This window comes from Mixophyes fleayi, chromosome 4 (assembly GCF_038048845.1).
Source record: "Mixophyes fleayi isolate aMixFle1 chromosome 4, aMixFle1.hap1, whole genome shotgun sequence".
Taxonomy (NCBI): domain Eukaryota; kingdom Metazoa; phylum Chordata; class Amphibia; order Anura; family Limnodynastidae; genus Mixophyes; species Mixophyes fleayi.
The window spans coordinates 297,254,671-297,276,273 of record NC_134405.1 but is presented as its reverse complement, the minus strand read 5'-3'; the positions used below and the strand labels follow the sequence as shown (position 1 = coordinate 297,276,273).

The 21,603-nt window shown below is 42.7% G+C and overlaps 1 protein-coding gene across 1 annotated transcript in view; it reads left to right on the top strand.

Annotated features, from left to right (window-relative positions):
* The first annotated feature begins 14,281 nt into the window (after positions 1–14,281).
* The window catches only part of DDX46 (DEAD-box helicase 46), a 78,464-nt gene continuing 71,142 nt past the window's right edge, over positions 14,282–21,603 (top strand). The window contains exons 1-3 of the mRNA XM_075209860.1: positions 14,282–14,421; positions 18,655–18,849; positions 19,048–19,188. Coding sequence (XP_075065961.1) covers positions 14,405–14,421; positions 18,655–18,849; positions 19,048–19,188 — 353 coding nt within the window. The 5' untranslated portion in view covers positions 14,282–14,404. The remainder of the gene's footprint in view (positions 14,422–18,654; positions 18,850–19,047; positions 19,189–21,603) is intronic.

Below are 21,603 nucleotides of genomic sequence, written 5' to 3'. Positions count from 1 at the left end.
GCAATCGACAATCGTTATTGGATAGCAACTAGACGTGCATAACAAACCTCAAACAATCTCTGGGGGTTTGGTCTCAATACCCCTTTCTTTCTTGTCACATTACCACTTGCAACACCCTTGTTTCTTCATTTACACATATCAATTCCTTCTTTGCCTATCCCCACTTTCTTGAATGATTCCGGCAGACCTACATTTCCTAAAATCTTTGCACATTATATCTATTGAGGAACTGCTGTCATTTATCTGTTTACTATCTATATATCCCAAATTGACAGTATTCTGTTGAGTCCAAATACGGACTCTTATCTAGTTTCTGTGGGATGTCCTTGTATTGGACGTCCTGTTTTCTGTGGACTTTTTGTAGTGGATGTCCTTGCAAAATAGCTTTTTTGACAGTATCTGGGACGAAGGTTTGTGAAACTCTTCTAAACTTTGAGCAGATTACAGAATCTGCCTTTGAAATTTTTCTGGGGATTGTTTCTAAAGTGTTCACCCAATGTTCTCCTACACGTGTGTCAATATATTTTCTTTAAATGTGACAACCTAATATGGCTGTGAATTCTCTGTAGTTGTGTTCTGGGAGTGCATGTAAAACGTGATATTCAGAATATATGCCCCCTTATTTGCAAGCATACACTTTAGTCTATTGCCTCCCTTACTTTCTTGAGTCCTGCTATCAATACAGGACTCAAGAAGGTACTCTCTTTCTGTAAAATCAGCAGGCATTTACACCATTTACACGAGGGACATCTGGGTTTCTCAAAAGGGTAAGTCCCTTATGCCTTCAATACCCGTGCGTTCTTTCCAAAAGATGTATATTATACCCAAAATTACCACTATTACAAAAAATATGGATTCTATGTTCATCTGCTTTGTCAGTATTCAGATATCTGGGAACAAACTGTCAACAAGTTATTGTTCGGACAAAGACAAACTTCCAGCCTCTGGCGCCCATTTCACAAGTAACAACGAGAAAACGCGCAGAACCCTGATCAGACACAATGGGCGATTTTCTCAACACTTCAAACGTGTTTTATTAGCCGTCACTTAATTCAGCCTTGTATAAGCTAGGAAGTCTTAAGACGTAACCCAGTGATCACACTTCGCGAAGGACGAGGACAAGCCTCTGTTGCGGGTGTATTTGACTTTTTATCCTTTATAAATCATACAATAGGCACAAACACATGCACTTAAAATTCACTCATCTTTCAAAAATCTAATTAACAATACAATTAAAGTAAACAAATTGGGTTAGTACCGTATTATATTAATCAGATAATACTTGAGATTCACAAATTTGCATGTCGGGTGCCTCAGACAGACATGAGGTGACCCAGAATAGGTAGAATCTACGTCCTTTTATGATCGGTCCTCTGAAGAAATCACTTACTGTGCTGAATCACGTTAGAAAGGAGAGTACTCGTGGCTGTCTATTCAAAACATACAGTACCTGATTCCCCTCTGTCTGCAGCCTCCGTTCTCTCCCCTCTATCTGCAGCCTCCGTTCTCTCCCCTCTGTCTGCAGCCTCCGTTCTCTCCCCTCTGTCTGCAGCCTCCATTCTCTCCCCTCTGTCTGCAGCCTCCGTTCTCTCCCCTCTGTCTGCAGCCTCCGCTCTCTCCCCTCTGTCTGCAGCCTCCGCTCTCTCCCCTCTGTCTGTCTGTAGCCTCCGCTCTCTCCCCTCTGTCTGTAGACTCCGCTCTCTCCCCTCTGTCTGCAGCCTCCGCTATCTCCCCTCTGTTTGTCTGCAGCCTCCGTTCTCTCCCCTCTGTCTGCAGCCTCCGCTCTCTCCCCTCTGTCTGTAGCCTCCGCTCTCTCCCCTCTGTCTGCAGACTCCTCTTTCCTGTACTCACCTTAGCTTCCTCACTTTTCTTCCTTTCTCTTCTTGCGCGCCTTTCATTTCTTCTTTCTTCTGTCTCCTATCGGCTCCTCTACACTGGCAGCGTCGTGACGTCACGACGCTGCCAGAAACCAGGCGCCGGGTGCATTTTAAAATGCGGTGCTGCGCTGTAGCAGCACCGCATAATTGAGGGCGGGCGGCCGATCTGCCCTAGGCGATCGCACCGCCAGCATTTATTTCTAAATTATTACTGGGTCCCTCTCTTCAGTGCCGCCCTCCAGAGCCCGGCGCCCTAGGCAACTGCCTAACCTTGCCTAATGGGAGCGCCGGGCCTGACCGTGAGCTATGCTAGGACAAGCAGAAACTTATATTTAACACTCTCTAGTAAATACTGAAGAACCTGAAGAAAAGAAAGCGATTAATACCTCTGCTTTTTCCTTAGTATCATTTATCAATTCACCCATCTCACTTCTTAGGGGTCAATCAATGTCCAGACAATTAAAATCCCCCATAATTAAAACTTGACCTAGTTGTGTAACCTTTTCAATTTGCTGTAGAAGTTGGGTTTCCTCAGTCATACTAATATCTGGCGGTTTATAGCATATCCCTATCAGCAACTTCTTTGAACTTTTTCCTCCACCCACAATGCCTTTATATTATCACCAATATTCTTGTAAATAACTTCCTGAATACTTGGTTTTAACTCTGGCTTAATATAAAGACATACTCCCAGGGCCGGTGCTAGGGTCCATGGCGCCCTAGGCAAAATCGGCGCCCTCTCCCCCCCCCTGCAAAAATCGGCACACTCCTCCCCCCTCACCCCGTCTTTTCTTACCTTGTCTCACCACCGCCGCCTCTCTGCTCCGTCTCCTCCCCTCCACTCACTGACACTAGTGAGTGGAGGGGAGGAGACGGAGCAGAGAGGCGGCGGTGGTGAGCAATAGCCTCTCCCCCCTCCCCCGTGCATCTGCATGCTGTGCGGCGGCCGTGACAGGTATGGTCAGCGGTCGCCGCACAGTTTTAAAATTAATTTCCAGTTCTCCAGGCGCCCTCCAGAGCCCGGCGCCCTAGGCAAGTGCCTAACCTTGCCTAATGGGAGCGCCGGGCCTGCATACTCCTCCTCCCTTTTTATTTACCCTATCCCTCCTGAAGAGACTATAGCCTTCCAAACTGATTGCCCAGTCATGTGTATCATCGCACCAGGTCTCCTTAATACCTGTACTATCATATGGCTCATTCTCTGCTACAAGTTCTAACTCCACCATTTTACCTGTCAGGTTTCTTGCATTTGCAAGCATACACTTAAGTCTATTGCCTCCCTTAGGTATTTCTTTTTGCTTTAAAAGGGGTCTCTCTTTATCGGCTATTATTCCCTTTCCCCCCTCTTCACCCACCTTGACTTTTGTTAAATTCCTCCTTACTTCTCTCATTGTCTATCCGATAAATACTTGCTTACCCCTCCTCCCCACCGAAGTCTAGTTTAAAATCTCCTCCAACCTCCTAACCATCCTCTCTCCTAGCACAGCAGCCCCCTCCTCATTCAGGTGCAATCCATCTCAACAATAAAAATCATCAACTGACATCAGTCCAGTGCTCTAAGAATCCAAAACCCTCCTTCCTACACCAAGCATTTAGCAATGCATTATCCTCCCTAATCTCCTGCTGCCTCCCTGGACTAGCGCATGCACAGGTAGTATTTCCAAAAATACTACCTTGGATGTCCTTGCCTTAAGTTTGCAACCTATGTCCCTGAATTCATTCTTTAGGACACCCCATCTTCCTCTAACTCAGTCATTGGTGCCAACATGCACAAAAACCGCCGGGTCATTCCAAGCCCCTCCCAACAACCTGTCCACCCAATCCGCAATATGCCGAGCCTGAGCACCCGGGAGACAACACACTGTGCGGCACGCATGGTCCCAGTAACAGATTGCCCTATCTACCTTCCTAATAATTGAATCCTCCACCACCACAATCTGCCTGGGTCCCTGAGAAACTTTGGACCACTCTATGCTGGAAAGACCGTTCCCCTAGTTGCTAGACGAAGTAGTCTCACCCAACTCTAACAATTCTGAACTGCCTTGACCTCAGTTAACTGTCTAAAACCTGCTGCATTAATGGTGGATATTGGATGCAGATCTAATACTAGCATAGTCGCCATGTCGCCTGTGATCCGCTGTGCGACTGGGTGAGAGCTGTCATACTTGCTTCCTCTTGCAAAAGATTGTTTAATGGTCAATTGTTGTTTTAAACTACTAGTAGTCTTTTTCTTGGTCTGCTTCGGGGATGAAGATCCACCCCCAGCAGCAGCAGCGGGCCTAACACTCGAGGATTCTTCTGAGGGATTCTGGATAGTGGAGGAGTCATCTAGCCTTAGCAACTTGGATGCAGTACTAACGCCGATCGCTAGTAAGGATATTGATGATGCAGGGATTGGAGGTGTAGATTGCAGGTGTTAGGATCCAGCTGAGAGAAGGGAGCTAGTTGATGCTGGACTGCATGTCATTATTTTTTAGTATACGTTTATGATTTTCCCAACAGCTTGCCATGAAATTGCTTCAAATGGCGTAACATGTAGGAGGTTCCTAGATGTTTAAGGTCCCTACCTCTACTGACTGTGACTTTACAAATAGCTACACAACTGTTGTCAGGATTTGGGTCAAAATTATTTTACACATAAAAGGTGGATTTTTTGGTCGTCTTCTTATCACTGACAAGACCTGCCTCGACTGCTGCATGACTTGGCACTGTAGTTCATGGACAGCGCTGTTAGCTTAGCTGCCTTAGGCCCAGTGATAGCTTGTTTTGTGGCGGCCCAAACAACAAAACACTTCAGCCACAAATGTGGCACTCCTAGTTGCTGAAGTGTTTGGTTTGTTAAACTGTACCTGCTACCCCTCCTTTTTCTGTGTAAGTTTGTTACACCTTTTTAACTTATGGGTGGGTGCGTCAGACCGAGGACAATTCCATCTTGCACTGTTTGACATTTTGGCCTTGGTCTATCAGCTTGTGTAACAGTTGCCAATTCAGGTGCCAACAGTATTATTAGGTCGCCAATTCACATGGTGGACAGTATGATTAGGTAGACTATTCAAATGTGGACAGTATTATTATAGGGCTAGGGAAATAGTTAAGAAAAGGTCTAAGGATAGGGACATAGCTAGGGATAGGGACAGGGATAGGTACAGGTCTAGGGATTGGGACAGGGTTAAGGACAGGGCTAGAAATAGGGACAGGGTTAGCATCAGGGATAAATCTGTCTATATTTGAATTGTCAGCTTAATAAATACTGTCTACATTTCAACTGTTGTCCTAAAATTACTATTGACGTCATTATATTGTCGACTTTATAACCTTGTCTAGTCTGCTGCCTATCAATCATATTATGTCAATCCAACATAAGGGTGGGTAGAAGGGCCGAATGACCATTCCATCTTGCACCACTTTTCTTTTTTGCCACTGCTGTTTGGCAATGTTTCCTAGATGTGCTATGAACTGACGTGTGTTTGTGCTGTTGCTCTGTCGATTAATAATCAGCCAGCTCGCTGCAATCTTAGTTTATTGACAGCACTGTTAGTTTAGCTGCCTTAAGCCCATTGTTAGCTTGTTTAGTGGGGACCCAAACAAACCAAGCACTTCAGCCACAAAAGTGGCACTCCTTGTCGCTGAAGTGCTTGGTTTGTTAAACTGTACGTGTCCTTTTTAATATTCAACATAATGGTGGGTGGGGGGGCCCAAGGATAATTCCATCTTGCACCATTTTTTTTCTGCCACTGCTGTGTGGCAATGTTTCCTAGATGTGCTACAAATTGCCATGTGCTTTGCAAAATTTAGCTTTTCCAAGAGACCCAGTGGTGATGCTCATGAGTCAGCACAACATTTTGACATCTGGTCTGGTCTAAAAGAATTGTGCAAATTTTGTGACACCTCTGACATAAATCCAGCTGATCTTATTATCTTATTATCCATATCCAAAGAATGGTGAAGGATTATTTTAATGACAGTGTACAAATAGACAAGTCAGACAGTCCCTTTACATACTGGGAGGAAAACAGGGCAATTTGGAGACCCATGTACAAACTCGCTTTGCAATACCTAAGCTGCCCACTCTCCGGTGTGTACTCAGATACAGTTTTCAGCACAACTGGGAACCTTGTCAGCGATCGGTTTAGAAGGATACTTACTAAAAATGTGGAAAATATTATTTTCATCAAAATGAACTACAAATTCCACTAGGAATGCTTTTACCGACAATTAAATCAAAGTAGAGAGACTTCTATAATGGTGGATCCCAGCGGTGATACATTAATATTGAGTGAAGATGATGTACACACTGATGAGGATGAGAGTGTTGACAACAACATCTTGGCACTGTAGTGTTCATTGACAGCACTGTTAGCTTAGCTGCCTTATGCCCATTGGTAGCTTGTTTTGTGTTGGCCCAATCAAACCAAGCACTTTAGCCACAAAAGTGACACTCCTTGTTGCTGATGTGCTTGGTTTATTAAATTGTATGTCTTTTTTAATATCCAGCATACGGTTGGGTGGGAGGGCCCAAGGACAATTCTATCTTGCACCACTTTTCTTTTCTGCCACTGCTATGTGGCAATGTTTCCTAGATGTGTAATAAATAAACAGCTGTAAGTTTGTGCCGTTGCACTTAGTATCCAGCCAGCTCACTGCAGTCTTTGGCCAAAACTGGATGAAAATATTATTGTGACCTGTGAGGTGGTCATAATTGACTGGAAATTACTGGAAATTAGTGTCATTGGGGCTAATAATAATATAGGAACAAAAGAAGAGCCAAATTAAGTGATATTAGCATATTTTAGCATTTTTTTTTAAATATACAGATCCAAAACCAAAACCAAAACATGTGAAGGCAGTTTTGCCAAAACCAAAACATGAAGTTAATACAGATCCAAAGCAAAAACACGGGGATCAGTGAACATCCCTATTATATTTCCTTTTTAAAAGATTTTATGACCAGTCTTGTAAATTGCCTTCTTTATTTTACTCAGCACAGTGCTATCTTATATCAATCTTTCACTATCGAGAGGGAAAGAAAAAGTAATTGATTCCTTTGATAATTGAGATTGAAATCTTGAATAGTGAATACTGGTTTGTAGAGGTAACTGCCTCTCTTTAGCTCAGTTTGAATTATAAAATGATTAGTACATTTACTGAAAACAGGTATAATAGTAGAATTATAAGCATGAATATACAGTGTTTTCAGCCAATTATCTGGCCAATCACCTGATAGTCGAGTGTTTGGCCCAATATCGTATTAGTGTGTACGCTCCAATGATGAACGAGAATCGCTTCAAAGCACATATTATCATTTTCTTCGATTTCTAAACCAGACTTAAAATCTCGTTCATCGATGGAACGTCGTTGTTCCAATCCTGCAGTGTGTATGTACTCACACCCAATTGCCCGACAAACTGCCAATAGCTCCTCCAACAGCGACACCTTTCTGGGCGTGTATATATAAATATATAATGTTGTCTCTACGTCTCCCACGTGGTGCAGTGTCAAAAAGCCATGTAAATGGGAACAGCAATCTTTTTAATGACGAATCTATAATAAACCTTTTTAACATGCCCTTTATGTCATTTATGTGTTCCTGTATGCAAGTGTACACAACATGCATTGGTAAAACAAATGTGAAAATACATATTGTCATTAAACTACCATTAATTTACTGATGTGACATGTGTCCATCTCTTAAATTCTGTATTATTATATTAACATTATTACGTTTTGTTCTATACCTCTGTATATTTACAATTTTTAAATGTAATAGCAGTAGTAGGAATATATTTATACATATATGTGTATTGATATGTCTATTTTTATAATTCTACCTATTATGCCCATTAATACATCTATGTGATTTTCTTAATATAATGGCAGAGAAGGAATACATTTATATATGTGTATTAATACGTCTACTTCTCTAATTGCACTCATTATGGACACCTACGTCCATCCTGTGTCTGTACCAAAGAAAATGTTCACTGGTTTTGCCTTTATTTCAGGCCTCCTTATCTAGTAAGTGTATCCAATAAACCCGAAAGTTCTTTACAATATCTTCTATTGGTAAACAGTATTCACATTTATTTAAACTGGATGTAATTAAACAAACAAAATTGCAGACATTGCAGAACATCTTAATCTACTAAATAAAATATTGTAAACTTCTGCAGTACTTATGATTATTTTAATGTTTACAGTGGCTACAGGTTTCTAACATTACTTTCTCATACATGTGAAACAAGGTGAGAAAAAGTTGTGGAACTTTTTCTTCAAATCATAAAGCCCCCGATTCTTTCAAAAATTTGAACAACTTTTCCATCTTTTCGCCCACTGCTTTTCCATCACCGGAAGTTATAGCAATATTTGCGCTTGTGTCCTACTTCCAAACTTTTGTCATAAATGACGATGGTATCGAAAAGAAGAAAGGAAAATTATTTAATTATGTGTGACAATGAAACAATGAAAACACAACATCATTTTTAACAATGGCACTACTACCATTTGCTCACCTTTGACACTGCTTGAAATCACTTGATGTGCCTCCTGGGTCTGACCAGTCATGCTGCTGTGCTGGTGCACACTAGCTGAAGTATAGAAGCCATTTTTGTAATAAAATGGTATAGATCAAAGCTTAAGTTTTTAGCCTTTTTAACGATGCTTAACTTCTTTCGGTTCCTCTTTTATTTCCAAAATTTCTATGTCACTGATTTATTTTTTTATAGTCACCACAGTATCTTCTTCCATTTTCAATACAATGAAGGGTGATGATGTATTTCCTTTTCCGAAATCTTTGTTTGTGGGTACTGTGTGCGGTGAAGTTCAGCGTTTTATTTAAATTTATTTAGCATATATTTAGCATATTGCTGCTGGGAGGTCATATATCTGCACAGTGTGTATGGAGTCACAATCTTTTGAGACGATGTTACGGCAGACAAAATCACGGCCTGTAAAAAATCATTTAAAACATGTGTAGCGTGTACAAATGAATCGGCATGTTGATCGGAGCTTCAGTCATTGGTAAAATCGTGTTAGGTAACTCCAGAAGATCACCATCATCATCAACATTTATTTATATAGCGCCACTAATTCTGCAACACTGTACAGAGAACCCTCACATCAGTCCCTGCCCCATTGGGGCTTGCAGTCTAAATTCCCCTAACACACACACACACACACGCACACACACAGACTAGGGTCAATTTGTTAGCAGCAAACTAACCTACCAGTATGTTTTTGGAGTGTGGGAGGAAACCGGAGCACCCGGAGGAATCCCACGCAAACACGGGAAGAACATACAAACTCCTCACAGATAAGGTCATGGTTGGGAAATGAACTCATGACCCCAGTGCTGTAAGGCAGAAGTGCTAACCACTTGGCCACCATGCTACAGAAGATAAACTTTTTCCAGATTCTGTAATAAATTGTGAATTAATTCTTCTTGGCATGTAAAAGCACTTAAATCAGCTTACTATAATTCCATTCTGTTTGAGCAGTGACTGTTCAATCTCCATCTCATCACCACAACTATGCCTGGAGTTGGGTGATAAATTGGGCCCTGACTTAGAAGGTCTGGTTAAAGAGGGAGCAGCCACTGTTTCTATTAGGATCCCCCAGGCAACCGAGAACCAAGGCCAGAAAGGGTAAACTGCTATTACTTCTATTTCCTCCCTTATGATTTACCTCAGTACTTGGTGAATGAGGGGTAACGGAGGGAACACATACCCCAGATTGAAGACCCAAGGTCTCCTTAGGATGACTATTCCTTTTACTTTCATTCTAGCATCTTCTGTGGCACAAACATCTGATAATATTTTGAGACAACCAGACATTGGTGACCTTTATAAGCAGAGATCTTTGTTAGTTGCTAAGGGTTTCATCATCCAATTTCTAAGTTCTTTAAATTGCTCAGGAGGTTTATCCTCATCATCTTCACTGTCCTGTGGTGTACAATACCTGCACAGACTGGCTTCATAAATCGCTGGCTCTTATCACCCACCACATACTATTGTGGGTTTCCTAATTTTCTTCCCTCCTGCTTACTCTGAAACGGTACTGGAGAAAGAAAAAAATACTAACTGCTCTAATAGAAACAAGGCTCTTACTTTGAGCTGGTGCTTTTCAGCTTCTTTGAGGCGGGCTCTAGGCCCAAAATGTCTAAATATTTGTTGCAGAAAGTGTTTCAAATACTAACAGAAGTAACGGGCTGTGCAGCTACACGCTACAGTTTGTATCTCGGGTAACCTGGATGTGCATGGCTGACTAGCTCCTACTGAGGACGTGCTGGCTGGTATCTCCTGCTCTCTTTGGAGAGAGTTATCATGCCCCTGCATTTGTTGCCTCTGAGCGAGCACACAGCAGCCCGGGGAGCCACCGCCAATCTTGGTCAGCATATCAACATTGGTGTGACACCAAGACTTTTGGGATCCATCCCAGGAAAAATAAGGTAAATAACAAAACCTCTCACAGAGCCGTAACTTAGAATTCTAGCGCCCTGGGCGAGAAAGACAAATGCCACCCCCTAGCCCTCAATTTTAACCAAACTAACCTAAAATATTCCTAAATTGCACCCCCCTTCAGCGTTGCGCCCTGGGCGGTCGCCCCTGTCGCACAGCCCTAGTTACGGCCCTGCCTCTCTACACTAACATCTGTCTTGTTCAGCTGGAGAGACTGGAAAATGACACTTGAGGAAAGGAGGAGTCTGGTTATATATCTGGACAAATGTTTATACAATACTTAGGTAGGGTGTGACATTTAAACAATACTCAATTGGGATCAAGGGGCCTAATGTGTCAGTGAAACAAAGGTGCGCTCCTTTAAATTAAGGAAATTTGTGCAAGTGAATCCTCAGCTTCCTGACAGGAGTGGAACCTGGTGATTTCTTCTGTTGCTGTAGCCTATCCACTTAAAAGTTTGACGTGTTGTAGATTCAGAGATGCTCATCTGTATAATACTGTGGTAACACATGGTTATTATAGGGCAACACGGTGGCTTAGTGGTTAGCACCTCTGCCTCACAGCACCGGGATCATGAGCTTGATTCCTGACCATGACCTCTCTGTGTTTGTGTGGGTTTCCTCCGTGTGCTCCAGTTTCCCCCCACACTCCAAAACCATACTAGTAGGTTAATTGGCTGCTATTAAAATTGACCTTAGTCTCTCTTGGTCTGTGTGTGTGTTAGCGAATTTAGAATGTAGAATGGGGTAGGGACTGTTGTGAGTGAGTTCTCTGTACAGTGCTGCAGAATTACTGGCGCTATATAAATAGATGATGATGATGATTTGAGTCACTGTTGCTTTTCTGTTTTCACCTTGCTGTCACTGAATGTTTTTTTTGTTTTGCACACCATTCTCTGTAAACGCAAGAATGATGTGTGTGAAAAGCCCAGGGAATCAGCAGTTTCTGAAATATTCAAACCACCCTATCTGGTACCAATAATTCCACAGTCACAGTCACATCGGTCATATTCCTTCCCCACTTGGGTGTTTGGCCTGAACAACAACTGAATCCCTTGACCATGTCTGTAAGCTTTTATGCACTTAGTTGCTACTACATGCTTGGCTGATTATATATTTTCATTAAGGAGCAGGTGTACCTAATAAAGTGACCGGTGAGTGTATACACACTATCGTGAAAAAACACCAGTAGTCAATTTTGTTAGCGATCAAAATAATCCTTTTATTATAAACAAGCATAATATAAAATATAAACAAATTAAATATTTATTTTGGAGTCATCAAACACAGTCGTTGGGGTTTATTTCTGAACCCTTCTAAAAGGAAGAGCAGAGGTGTTGCCCATAGCAACCAATCAGATATTAACTATCATTTCTATTACATTCTAGAATCTGATTGGTTGCTATGGGCAACGCCTCCACTTTTACGTTTTAGAAAGTTTGATAATTCTTCCTTATTATGTCTTTTCAGATTGGTTTCCAGAGTATCAACAAACAGCTGATTTAGAACATATTTTTAAATATGTATTACACACGTTTGCAGTTTATCATAAACTTCAGCCTAGTACAACAATATTTCGTTATGAGAATATTTGAGAATCAAAGACAATTTTGTACATTTAATCAGAATATTTGTTTAGTATTTTAATTGAGCACCAGCTTGTCTCTATAAATTTAGAATGAGCAAGAAGGTTAAAGCCACTTTTAAAATATTTAAACCAAATATATTTAAAGAGACTAGAGAGAGGGGTCAGTCCAGCAGTTCCCAAAGTGTGCGCCGCGGCTCCCAGGGGTGCCACAGCGCTTTCACAAGGGTGCCATGGCAGGAGGAGAAAAAAACCAAAACTTACCAATCCAGCGGCGCCCGGGACCCAGCATCCTCCCTCCTCGCTTCTCACTGAAAGTCGGGCGTGACGTCATCAGGCCTGACATTCAGTGACAAACGGCAGCAGAGAGGATGCTGGGTCCCGGGCGCTGCTGGATTGGTAAGACAGCAGAAAAGACAGAAGAAATAGAAGAAAGAAGGTTAAGTATGGTAAGTAAAGAAACGGAGGGGAATGGTGATAGGAAACAGCAATGGAGACACAAAAGAATGAAGGAGGAGGCAGAGTGAGGGGATGCAGAGGAGGCAGAGTGTGTGGATGCAGAGGAGGCAGAGTGAGGGGATGCAGAGGAGGCAGAGTGTGTGGATGCAGAGGAGGCAGAGTGAGGGGATGCAGAGGAGGCTGAGTGAGGGGATGCAGAGGCAGAGGAGGCAGAGTAAGGGGATGCAGAGGAGGCAGAGTGAGGGGATGCAGAGGAGGCAGAGTGAGGGGATGCAGGGGAGGCAGAGTGCGTGGATGAAGGGGGCACAGAGTGCGTGGATGAAGGGGGCACAGAGTATGGAGATGAAGGGGGCACAGAGTGCGTGGATGAAAGGGGCACAGAGTGCGTGGATGAAGGGGGCACAGAGTGCGTGAATGCAGTGGGCACAAAGTGCGTTGATGCAGTGGGCACAGATTGCGTGGATGAAGGGGGGCACAGAGTGTGTTGAGATGAAGGAGGGCACAGAGTGTGTGGAGATAAAGGAGGGCACAGAGTGTGTGTATGAAGGGGGGCACAGAGTGTGTGTATGAAGGGGGGCACAGAGTGTGTGGAGATGAAGGAAGGCACAGAGTGTGTGGAGATGAAGGAGGGCACAGTGTGAGTTAGCTGTAAATTATTCTTTGGCAGAAATATAATTGAAAAAAATATATTCTTTTCCCTTGGATTTATGTGTATTATTTTTGCATACAACTAAATAAATATTTCTGTCTAGACCTAAATACTTATTAATTTTTTTTGACCCAACTACTTATAAAACGAGATTGCTCTGTAATTATTCTGGAAGGGTGCCTTGAAAAAATTATGGAGACTCTAAGGGGGGTATTTAATTGTTAGCGAGACCGCTGAAATATTTGCGCTCCAAAAATATTACCGTTAATACGGTAATATTGCGCGTAAATACCATTGATACAGTAATTTACTCGCTGGATTTCAGCGACATATTACCGTATTAACAGTAATATTTTTGGAGCGCGAGTATTTCAGCGGTCTCGCTAACAATTAAATACCCCCCTAAGGGTGGTACAAACTGCAAAAGTTTGGGAACCACTGGGTCAGTCACTGCTGGATACACACTGGACCACCAGGGTGTTTATCTTTCTATTAAATACAATTATAAAGAAACATTGACACATATATTATTTCCATTACCAAGGAGCTTGTAGAGCGACAAAATTGCACAAATGTCAGCAGGTGGGCTGCTGTAATTTGTTTCTGCCCCTGTCACTATAAAAATTAGTTTTTTGTTGTTGTTTTTTTCATATTGGCCGGTTCGCAAAAAGGAAACCCCCGCCCCCCCCCCCCCCCCCCCCCCGACCTGTCCATCTCTTCCACCTCGTATGTCATAGGCAAACCGAGAGGAGGTTTCCTAGTGCCTGGAAACCCCCCTCCAAGCCTGGGGCACGGTATAATTGAGGTGGCTGGACACAGCCCCAGATTCAAAACAGCTCTGCTCAAAAAGAGAGAGCTGCGTGCACCTAACAGTAGTGCATGCAGCATTGCCCATGTATATTACGGGGATAGGAAGAGATGGAGAGCAGTCAAGCACTGTCTAATATTATAGCCACTCCCCCATGCATGCTGGTCACGCCCACTGGCGGTGTGATGTGGAAACCTCCCTCTGCAAATCCTGCGTTTGCCCCTGTATGTTGCACACTCATGTACCCCACAAGTGTCATGACCCACGAATCCATGCACTTACTTGTAATACCAGGTACATTTGTGAAAATATAGTCGCATTAGGTCACAAAAATAAAATAAAATTGTACTTTCGTAAATGAGCCTTACTAGGTTGCATACAATTCTGTTTTCTCTCCTGCAGCTCTATAACCTCCCACCACTAGATGTCGCTACACAATTAACGTGCGACACTAGACTCTGGCGCCGCTTTACCTCTCGGCCTGGTTGGTGTTCAGGAGCGTGTACGGAGCACAGAGAGGGAGAAGCGGGAGCTGATATCACGTATACTACGCGGGGTTGAGGCCTACTGAACCATGGGCAGGGAGTCACGGTGAGTGGTACCCCGTGTTTACATATAGTGCGTGGCAGAGCTGGTTGTTTGCGTCGCCGCAGTTAGGACTAAGATTAGAGCTGACCTGTGTCACTCTTGCTCAGTACAGGACAGGTGTCTCTGTGTGATGCTGACTATTGTCGGTGTTACTCAGGCTGCATGTCCAGCGTGGTCAGCAAGGAGGGTGGCCCCAGATGTTAAAGCTTGTCCATGTGTTATGTTGTCCTCTGAAGTGTCTGGGGTATTTTTTGACAATATTTTCCAGCTGCAAAGTACATTTCACTTTACTGGACCTATTAGATACCATTCCCAATGTCTATTCCAATTCTCTGAGCTTTAAAGAAGTTGATGATTTACAATGTAAAAAATACTCTACTGATGGCAATTTTAGTTTACCTGAAAAAGACAACCCAGTGTTGTGTGAGCCAAATAATGGGTGACATTCTGGAGGACAACATATGTCCAAAGAGTCCCTATTTTTGTCGGACTGTTCCTGAATCATAAAAGGGGTATATTTGGATATCGAGTGGGTGTGGTCTGAGCAGATCACATGAGGGGATTGTGTCCAGTTTTTGCATTTTTAAACTGTTGGGAGGTGTTCTCCTCCCAAGTAGCCTGGTGTTTGGCAGTGCAGTGATCAGCTGCTCAGACTTCCTCTCACTAGGTGATGTCTGGGGCAGGGCCAAACACTGCCCACCTCACCCTTTCCCACTGCACAGTGTCCTCAGTACACGCACATACTTTTCCATATGCACCTAAATTGCCACTTGCTCCCTACACCCAGGTTTATTGTGGCATTGTATTTGAATTGGGGGTGGGTTAGAAGTGTTCCTGTCCCCCTATGTTTCACCTCTACTCTCTCATGTCTGCCCACTCAGAATACATGCATGGGTAATTGTGTTCATGCATGTATTCTGCTTATCTGTACCCATTGTTCTTGTTTGTATGTTATCCCTGCGTCAAGCTGGGTACACACTACACAGTTTTCATCCAATAATCGGCTAAATCAGCCGACATACGACCGCTCGTTCAAAAGTCGGGTCATTGTGTGCAGTGACACGATGGTCGAAAGTCTGCCCAAATGGACGATTATCGCCTCATTTGGTTGGTCGTACTGTTTAATATTTTCGTTCCAATCTCGTTTCTGTTGTGTAGTGTGTATAAACTTCCGACCGATCCACAACAGTGAGTACGAAATTACAGTCATTGCTCACGACAACATAGCTGTAAAAAGTCGCTAAAGGGACGTCCGTTCTTCCCTTTATCGTCCTAAACAAGGCTAGTGTGTATGCAGTCCATGGACCGAGAGATGGGACCATCGATTGCATGTAAAATCGCTCGGCATAAAAAGTTGGTGGAAAATTCTGTAGTGTGTACCCAGCTTTAGAAGGGGTTTCCTCCGTGTGCTTTGGTTTCAGAGTCCAAAACATTATTGTGTGAAGTTTCTGTGGTTGAGAATTTAGACCGTACTGCACTCGGCCAGGGACTGATGTGAATCAGTATGACGGTGATTAATCTCTTTAAATTGCAATGTAACAAATTATCACTATATAAATAAATTTTAATAATAATGGATTTGTTTCCACCGGAATACTGTTTAACTAGCAAGTGTTGACAATGTATGTGTGTATATATGTAAATACAGGTGTATTATTCCTCTTATTGTTAAAGTTTCCCTAATGTCCACTAACGGCCAGATTCATCAAGGAACATTTTCTGAGCTCAACCTGCGTTAAGTATTATACGCACACATTTATGCTTTGCATGCTCCCGAAATCAAGGCACGGATCTCTAGATATGTGTGCTTTTGAAATCGGGGGCAGGTCTGCTGTGCTCTACTACAGAAGACGCTGCAGGATACGTCCCATACCTCTGTGGATTATAAATTCACAAGAGAGCCGAGAGGAAAATAGAAAAAAAAATGTTGCATTCATTCACTTGTTAATATTAAAGGCATTAATGATGAAACAGTTAAAGTTTAATTTTTTTCTCTCCATGAAATACATTTATTACAATGTTGGTAATGTCTACTGAACATAAAATTAACTTTTACAGTTGCACGTGTTTGCAAACACATGTTATAGCATGCATACGAAACTCAACATTACTAATCAAGACTAGCCTCTTAGGTGGAGCAAGAGATACGGCACAACAACAAGTAAGACGCTAAGAGCTGAATTCGGATGTGGCAGCGTGCACTTGAGTTTGGCACTTCCCTACTGTACATTGACTACGGCAAAACGCCCCTTCCCTGCCCATTTCACTCCCAGAATTCGTAGGCTGTAGTAAGTGTCTTTGCGTTCGAACACCCAGCGGGCAGAGCTGTGCTCAGGGATGTATCTCCCGGTTCTGGGCATGCGTGGAGTGATCTTGTGGATGATACGCTTAAAATCGGCAGATATGTACCTTGATGAATCAGGCCCTAAGTGTTGACATCATGACACACTGTCTCTTATATTATATTTTAAACATATATTAGAATCACATTTTGTATATGTGTGTGTCCAGGTGGAGAATGGCTGTGATTGTAAATAGTCCATCTTTCATATGTCCGGTAGTTAATTATGCAGCCTCACTTGACCATTGTAGAAGCAGGACCCATCATGGTTGTCATAAGAAAAAGGACAGTGCAAAAATCTAGTAGACTAGTATACATTAGTTGCCAGATATGTTTTTGTTTTGTGGGGGGAAAAAACGTAGCTGATACAAAGAATATAAAGTTGAGACATATCTGTTGCCAAGAATAATTTGCTGAGCCTTATAAGCCTTAATATGCCACGTATTGCAAACAATATGGCCTGATGCATATCCCATACAATATGGTAGTGTTCCCACCAGATGTTATGTTTTATATTTTCAGATAAAATTATGTTCTAATACATGTCTGTGGTTAATACCTAGGGGTTCGGTTGGGGGTTTGTTGCCATTTGTGGTTTTAGTTGAAGTTGAGGATCACAGGAAGGATTGTGCTTTGTGCTAACTTTACACTTATAAATGAAATTGTAAGCCGAGCCAGAATAATTTTACTTCAATGATTTTATTTTAATATTTAAGAAGGCAATGTGGCTCTGATTGTGGCAGTAGAGAGAAATCTGAAATCCAGCAAGGATTGGTGTTTAGGGATGTGGAGAAGGTGTCTGCACTGGCAGCCCTGATTTCTGTCTGTGTTTGCATCAAGACTAATGCTTTATTGGTGTAACGTAGACGAGCTTGGACACACCTATTGTTTTGGACTTCCGTGTATACACATGTTTTTTCAGTCCCAGCCTCTATGGAATAATAGAGCCATTGCATCTAAAGGAGACATCGGGGGTAAATGTATCATACCCCGGTTTTTCCATCTCGCGGGAGATCGGCGTCTTCGCAGCTAAAATTTAAAGGGGCGATGGCTTGTAAAGGCTTGTACAAGCCATCGTCCCTTTAAATATTAGCTGCAAAGACGCCAATCTCCCGTGAGATGGAAAAACCGGGGTATGCTACATTTACCCCCTGATCTCTCTACTGCGACACAGGAGATTTCTATACAAGTGAGCGTTACCAAAGTTGCGGCAAGGTACCTTATCAGCATATTGTGGATATACGAGACCCTATACGTGCCAGGAGCATGTGAGCTTCCCCGGTCGTATGCTTTCTATCCATAGCCCTTAACTCCTTTTTACCTATAGGAGGAACTGCTTTTCAAACATCATCGTTTTACCACAATTTCTTCCCTTTTAGGGAATATTTATATATATCGCTACATATAGAATCTCTAAACCTGTGTCTAAACTATTGTATATATACCTACAGAGCTCTGTTAGGCATTAAGGTGGTATAATATCCAGCTCGGTCCATGGATATACTATATACAATTTTATGTGTATCATAATAATTTTATATATATATATGTTTTAATAAATTTGTGGTATTTCATACATCAGCGCTGCCACTACATGTATTGTTTCTTTGTATCTATTAATTTGTGACGAGATCAGTACTCGTCATCAGTGGCTGGCTGCAGGTGTATTTATCATATGATTATATATGTTTTATATCCTGCCATACATATTATATATGGTATAATATAATTATCCTAACCAGCGCTGGGTTTATTTTCTTTGTTGTTTATATTGATCTTTATTGGTGTGTGCCTGCTTTCAGAGACAAGTCTTATTCAAGGACATTTGCATCCACGGCATGGGCTTTTTGGGTTTTTTAGCAGTTTTTAAAAGTTTTAAGCTCTCTTTCTCCTAGGCATTACCGTAAACGTTCATCATCACGTGGCCGCTCCGGCAGTAGGTCAAAAAGTCGTTCTCCACCTGACAAGAGAGCTAAGAGAGGAGAAGAGCGCCGGTCCAGGAGCCGTGAGCGAGAGAGAGAACGTAGAAGGGAGAGATCACGCAGTAGGGAACGCAGAAGATCACGGTCCAGAGATAGAAAGCGCCCAGGGTAGGATTTGTTCATTGTTTTTTTTTGTTTTTTTTAAGATTATATTTGTGTTCAGGAAACTCCTATTATAGATTGCCATTTAGGAAGATCAAATTATTGCTCTAGCAATTTATTTTTGTTTTTTCCAAGATGAGAAAAAAAAATATTTTGTTTTTTCTTTTTTTTGTTATGGCACTGAATTATTTATTTTTATGATAGCCGCCGACCAAGCAGAGAGAGGGAGCGCAGCAGGGAGAGGAGAAGATCACGCAGTCGCGAACGAAGACGATCGAGAAGTAAAAGCCGCAGTAGACGTTCGCGCTCCGGTAGCCCTAGCAAAGCCAAAAAGGGAGAAATAAGGTAATTATAAGCTGGAACTCACCCTTGGTGTATGAAATTTAAGTTAAATTTCTGAATATATTTTGTTTTTTAAAATTTTGAGAGCAATACACATTTGGTTGTTGCTGTGCATATGGGGTAAAAATACATGGGTGATAAAGCCAAAGGTAAATTCTCGCCGTAAAGTAGTTCCATCTTTCCCATACATCAGCTGGAAAGTGGGTTTGTCATTGGGAGTACTGATTGTGAGAGTAGGTTGGTCAATGGATCGGAAATCTGTGAGCCAGGCAGTGAAGTGGTAGACTGGACCTGGATAGCAACATCTTGTTGGAGCAGAGAGAAGAGACAGATAATATGAACTTCAACGTGAGAGAAGGAGAGCGGGTTCTGGGGGTATGACTCAGAAGGTGCAGTGTGGAGAAATTAGGATTCCCTTTTTTTGGTTCTGGGAGTGTCACTCGTTGGAGCGAGCTGCAGGGGATGCAGTGTCAAAGGAGGTAAGCCAGCTTTTATAATGACAGGTGTTTGAGGGATTTTAAAATATATCCATATATCATGGATGGATGTGAGTTTGTTGCAAACAGATCTTTGGTTTCAAACACAGGAGAAGGGTGCGAGTTAAGTTGAAGTGATTGGAAATCTGTGATGGGCGGGAAGTTGTAGGATGGGGAAGAGAAACCTGAGTTGATAGTGGGGGTTACACAGTGACGGACTGGGTGTTATTGGCAGGATGAGAGAAAGAGGACACGGGAGGATAATTTGTGGGTGAGAGGTTTGTTTCTGGTGTAGTTCTGTGAGTGAGCAGATAAGTGAGGGAGGAATTAATGATATGTGGGAAGTGAGGAGAAATAGAGAAGGTATATTTGACAGATGCATAGCGGTGGGATGTGAGAGTTGTAGGTTACTTAGGGTATTGAGAGAATGAGGAGGAGCATTTAATCAGGGTATTGAAGGTGCAGTTGTTTCATACATTTTGTCCTCAGAAGTGTAGATAATAGATAATAGAATGTATTATTGGCAGGTCTGCATTAACATGCCACATCTCAGGGGCATCTTGTGTAGAGAAATGGGGGGCCTGTGAATATAACATTTCTGTTTGAAAAACACTAAGGACACATGTGGGATGGTACAGTGTGATATGTATAGGTATGGTTAAGTCTGAGTAATCAGTTACTTCTGACCAGAAATTAGGTATATGAAAACAGCTCAGGGAAGTACAAATGCTTCTTTTGAACATTTGTACTGGATACTCATGTGCTGTAATTAAGTCTGACAAGTGTTTGTAACCTGGATGGATGCTCTGCTAGTCTGTCTCAGGGCCTCCCCCAAAGCCTTTTTGTATATATGTCCAATATCTTACTCATGCAGATAATTTAAGACTTTTTGTCAATATTCACTCTAAACTGGAAGCAGCAATCACAAGGCCTCTCTAGGATCCTACTGTGCACCAGCTGCGTGATGGAACTTAAGATATCTAATAGCAAAGTAGCATTTAGGAAATGCAAATGTTATCTCTGTGTGGGTCTCCTAATGCTGTTATGTCTTTTAGCCCCCCTTCCCCTTCTAGTTTATGTACTTCCTGCAAGTGTTCATTGTACTGCAGCAGTTTATTAGGGGAGACAAAAATGTGTGTTTGCACATAGTCTGGATTTGAAACTGTTGTTTCTCTTTCATCCGGTCTGGGGGACACTGCTTACCATGGGTTGTGGAGGGGAGCTTGGGAGTTGGCACCTAACTAGTTAAACTTTAGTACTGCTGGCAGACCCCTCCCCTCTACAATCCCCCTGCCTCTTCCTGTCCAGTTTTTGTAGGTGCCCTGGAGTTGGGGCAGTGTTTTAGTACTTAGTGTAAATTTTAATGAATTTACTTTATTTTGTTTGTGTTTTCAATTTTTTCTTTTCAGCAGTGGCAGCGCTGGAGTGTGTTCTACTATAGAGAACACACTCGCAGCAGGACAGCGCAGGCATTCCCCTGCCAGATGAGAGCCAGCGGCGCTTACTCGCAGAGACAGAACAGATGGAAGATGTGTGCCTGATTGAAGAGTGATAAGCGGTCTCACGGACCGCTGTCACTCCTCCAGCCTCCCCGATAACCGGCGCTGCCATTACAGGCAGAGAGTGCCGGTTATCGGCAACTGACAGACGCCGGCGGCCATTTTATTTTTTTACTGTCGGCGCTACGGAGAAGGAGGAAAAGGGGGCTATACCACGATTCCCCCCCTCATACATAGGAGGGGGGTACCGGGTATCTTTCGCTGCGGAGACCTCTGTCCTAGAGGTCTCCACTAGTCTGCCACGCTTTGAGCCTTTAAAAGGCAGGACATGTTCCATTTATTTTTTTGGTCTAGCTGCAACGACAGCAGTTACTGAAGGGGGGGAGCTACAGCATAGAGTTCCCCCCTCCTTTCAGAGAGAGATGGTCTTTCCCAGCCTTCTG